At 62.3% G+C, this 4,675-nt stretch overlaps 1 protein-coding gene across 1 annotated transcript in view; it reads left to right on the top strand.

Moving 5' to 3' along the window:
* LOC103621839 (stromal interaction molecule 1-like) overlaps positions 1-2,448 on the top strand; it is a gene marked incomplete at its 5' end in the record, with an annotated part of 18,887 nt that extends 16,439 nt beyond the window's left edge. Inside the window, one exon of the mRNA XM_017743327.1 lies at positions 2-2,448. Within this exon, the coding sequence (XP_017598816.1) occupies positions 2-294 (293 nt within the window). The remainder of the gene's footprint in view (position 1) is intronic.
* Between the last annotated feature and the right edge of the window lie 2,227 nt (positions 2,449-4,675).

Below are 4,675 nucleotides of genomic sequence, written 5' to 3'. Positions count from 1 at the left end.
GTGAACCACGGCATGGAGAAGTCCTCCAGCCTGGGGGAGATCAGCCACCCGACGGCCGGCAAGCCCAGCCACTCGGATTCGTCCCGGTCGCACAGCCCCAGCTCCACCGACCCCGACACCCCCTCCCCCATCTCTGACTGCCGGCCCAGCGGCGCCAGGAACACCCGCATCCCGCAGCTGGCCGCCAAGAAGAGTCCGGGGGACGAGGACAGCAGCCTGACGGGCGACGAGGTTGACCTCGGCCAGAGCAAGAAAAAGTTCCCCCTAAAGATCTTCAAGAAGCCCAAGAAGTAGGGGGAGGACACCCCCGGACGCGTCCCGCCGGGCCCGGGGCCGGCCGTGCACCGGGATCGCAGCGCGGCCCCGGCACCCTCCGCACCCCGAGTCACCCCCAGCGCCGGCACGGGAGGAGCTATTTAAACTTATTTATTTCCTGATCTCCGAGACGAAAAACCGCGACGCCGCCGGCTACCCCGGGAGAAGAGCCGCCCCTGCCCTCCCCTCCGACCGCTGCGGTCCCGGCTTTGCTGTGCATGGCTTCCAGTTACTCCTGCTCTGCTCAGCCACGCGGCCTTTGGGTTTGGTTTCAATGTGGTTTTATTTTTTTATTTTATTTTTTATTGTTGTTGTTATTAATTTGTTTTCCTGCCTCCTCCAACTTTTGCACAGGCTGATGGAGGGTCGGGGCGGCGCCGGCTGCTCCGCGCTCCCGCCCGGGGTGACTCAGGTCGCAGCGGTTCTCCCTCATTTCTCCGAGTCACTTTTCCACCCCGGCCCCCATGGCTACGCCCCTGGGAGGGGGATCCCCTCCTGAGCAGCTCTCGCTACGCAGGAGCAGGGGAGGACTCTGCCCTTGCCGGTACTTGTGTGCTCCCGGTCCCCACGTCCCGCCTGGGGGCTCGCGGGGACGGGGCTGTCCCCGCACTGCTCTGCCCGGTGGCTGGGGAAGGTTGGGACGCCGCGGGGGAGGAGCCCACGCCTGTCCCCGGGTTTACTTCCCCGGGCACCCTCCCCAGTCCCCTGGACTCCTCCGAACCCGCCGTGCCCCAGGGACCCGGCCGAGGACCCTGGTGACAAGGGACAGTGAGGGAAGGGCCATCCCGAGGGGTGCTGGTGCAGAGCGAGGTCCAGCCACCACATCCACAGGAAGAGGGGGGGCTCTCGGGAGCAGACCCGTCGCGTGTCCCCTGTCCTGGCTGGGCAGGGCCAGAGGGAGGGACCAGGACACAGCGGGGCTCTCCAGGGCAGGGGACGGGCTGTGCCTGGGTGGCCGGACCGTGACAGTGTCCTCCCGCTGTCCTTGCTCCACCCCCTGGAGCAGGCCGGGTGCCGGGGGCTCTGTGCCCTCCCGAGGGACGCAGGAGGCTCACACAGGGAGTGTCCCCCTTGCCCTGAGGCCACACGCCGCGGCGTCCTTGGCTGTGCCAGCCCGTGCCAGCACAGCCTGACCCGGGTCTCAGTCCGTCCTGAGCCGCTCGCAGGGGCTCTCCCGTGCTCCCTCAGCACATTGTGGGTCACATCCTGCTGCTCACAGCCCCCGGCTCGGTGTGTCCCCATCACAGCCCTGGCCTCCGAGGGGGTCCCCACTCAGGGCAGCAACTGTGGCTGAGTCCTCCTCCCGCTGAGGGCTGAGCCTGTCCCTAGGGATGAGCCCTGCCCCATCCCCAGGGCTGAGCACCATTCCATCCCCAGGGCTGAGCCTTGCTCCATCCCCTTGCTCCCCTCTCCCAGCTCCCTCCAGGAGCATCCCCCAGCACTGGGGCTGCCAGGGGAACCCCCAGGCCCCCTCCTGCCCCACTCGAGGCGGCTCCCTGGCACCACATGACCCTCGAGCCCAGGGTCCCTGTCCTCACCACTCTCTCCATCCCCAGCCCCCAAACCACTGTCCCACACGTCCCCAGGCGTGGGGAGGGGGCTGCTCCTGCCGAGGCAGAGGAGGATGCACAGGGGGAGGAAGAGGAGGCCAGGCCGGATGCCGAGAGCCCCCGGGGCCTTGCTTTATGCCAGAGTAATATATTTGTGTCTTGACAATTCAGGAAGGGCTACAAAGGTGTTTTTTTGTTCCGTAGGTGGGAGTTAAACAATTTCACTGTTGCTTTGGGATAAGTGAAAAATTCCTCTCAATGACTTAAGTGCCTGCATTTCCCTGGGGACGGGGGGATGCGCTTGGCCCCACGGCCGCTGGCTTGGCACCCTGATTCCCTGGGCACCCCGCTATCACGGGCAGGGCCCCCCGGGAGCGGGGCCAGGGGGGCCGGGGCTGGAGCTGCTTGTGGTGGCAGAGACCTGTGGATGTTTCTGGAGAAGGGGTTGGGGATCCACCAAACGGCAACTGTTGACGCATCTGCCAACTCTTGATTTAAGGTTGTTTTTTTTTTTTTTTTTTTTTTTTTTTTTGTCATTTCATAAAACTTTTCAATCCAATAAAGCATGTAGTCTATTTTACGAGCTGCTGGCTGCTGGCCTCTTCTTCCAGCCCTTCCCAGGCTTCCAGCACAGTGGGATCAGGGCACTGGGGGCCTGCTGGGGATGTGCTCCCGGCCAGGTCAGTGGGGACAGAGGGACACCCCAGCTCCCCCCTGCACCAGGGCCCTGCGATTCCTGAGCCGTGAGCAGAGTCCTCTCCCATGGGAATTGGATCACAGCTCCACAGGCACAGTGGGCACCAGCCCAGCCCACAGCCATGGAAAATAGAAAATGGAGCTTTACTGGCAGCAGCAGGAGCTGGCCTCAAGCTGATCTGGGAGGCACCGGTGGGATCCACCCCGGGGTCATCCTGTCATTGCCATTGCCATGGGGACACTGCTGGCAGCTGGGACAGGGACACACAGCCACCCCCAAACTGCTTCAAGAGATGTGACAACTCCATGGGCAGCGGGTCCTGCTCACAGAGCCCCCCAGAAACACCTCTGAGGTGGAGGACATTTCCAGGAATAAGAATGAAATACGCACTGGGGTCGGTGGTCGGCACCTGCCGGGACGGGGGATGGTGATGGCACAAGGGGAGCCAGCAGCCATCCCCTGGGACGTGCCCCCGGCAGATCCCGGTGTTCCCTCCAGCACTGACATCTCCACCTTCACACACCTTGTCCCACCAACAGCCCTCTCGGAGGAGATCTGCTCCCTGCAGCCTCAACCTGGCCACATTTGCTCTGGAAAAGCCCATTTTCCCGGGGAGAAATCGGCATTTCCCAAGCCCGGCCTCTCCGGGTGCAACCCCAGCCCTCGCGGTTCCTTCAAACCCCACATCCCCTGGGGCTAGCTCCTCCTTAGCCTGGCGCTCGTTAGCGCTCATTAACACTCATTAGGGCCGGCTGCCTCCACGTGTGCATCCAGGGAATCTCCAGCCGGCTCTGGCAGCGCGGCAGGGCTCAGGACACCTGCTCTGTCCCCGGCTCTCCTGCCAGCTGTGGACAGGGATAACATCTCCATTTCCCTGGGGGTGCAGAGGCTGCTCTCCAGCACCGCTGGGCAGAGGTGAAGCCTTGCAGGGCCTCAGGAGTTGGTGAAATGGCTCCGTTCCCTGCCCAGGGCCCCTCTCTGCAGCGCTGGTGCCGTGCTTGGGCCGGACCCCGTGGAAGCTGTGCCGGGGCAGCGCCGTGGTTTTCCTCTGCACCCTCGGCCTCACAAATGAAAGCACTGCTCTGCCTGCTGCTCTGCCTGCTCCTGGTTTCAGAAAAGGGTGAGTAAAAGTCAGAGGAGAAGAACTTAGGGGCAAACACCTGTGAGTGCAGCTCAGGCTCCAAACAGACTAAAATGCCATTTGGGATTATTTTCCTTCTGCAGGACCTTTTCCGATGAAACAGAGACACCACCCCAACTTTATTCCCATTTCCTGATCAGTCCCAAACATTCCCCGTGAACCATCTTTGAGGGGAGGGCTCTCTGGGCTCTCTCTGAGCAGGACCAGGCTCACCCGGTGCTTTGGGCACCTTCCCAACCAACCTGGGGGCCGAGGAACCCGCAGTGGCATTTTGGCTTGGAATCTGAACGGAACCAGCGCCCTCACCTGGGAAGGGACAGTGCCCCATCCACAAGCAATAAGAACCTGAATTTCCAGCCCCTTTGAGCCCTGGGTTCTCTCTCTGAGCCTCTCAGGATCAGCCTCAGCCCAAGGGTAATTTGCACGTTGATGGTTAATTGTTCTCTCGTGGAGCAAACCCCAACAGTTCCGGTGTGGTGCTGCATTTGGCTCCGCTTCCTGTTCCCCCCAAAGTGGGAGCAGCTCAGCCCGACCCTGCGGGCAGGCAAGATCCGGGGAAAGAGGCACCTCACAGGCTGCAAACCATAAACAGGAGATGTTCTCCAGCCAGTTTGGGCTCCCAAGTGCCACAGCTCCTGGTTCCTGAGCCATTCAGACTGGGATTGGAGAGGAACTGATGGTGTTCAGGGTTGGACTGTGCACAGGAACCTCAGCAGTGCTTTGGTGCTGCTGCCTCTGAGCCCTCACAGGACTTGCAGAACCATGGAATGGTTTGGGTTGGAGACCTTAAGGATTATCTTGTTCCACCCCTGCCATGGGCAGGGACACCTCCCACTGTGCCAGGCTGCTCCAAGCCCCAATGTCCAGCCTGGCCTTGGGCACTGCCAGGGATCCGGGGGCAGCCCCAGCTGCTCTGGGCACCCTGTGCCAGGGCCTGCCCACCCTGCCAGGGAACAATTCCTTCCCAATATC

The sequence above is a fragment of the Corvus brachyrhynchos genome, unplaced genomic scaffold (assembly GCF_000691975.1).
Source record: "Corvus brachyrhynchos isolate BGI_N302 unplaced genomic scaffold, ASM69197v1 scaffold149, whole genome shotgun sequence".
Classification (NCBI taxonomy): domain Eukaryota; kingdom Metazoa; phylum Chordata; class Aves; order Passeriformes; family Corvidae; genus Corvus; species Corvus brachyrhynchos.
The sequence above is the reverse complement of the archived record's forward strand: the minus strand, read 5'-3'. Positions and strand labels throughout refer to the sequence as shown.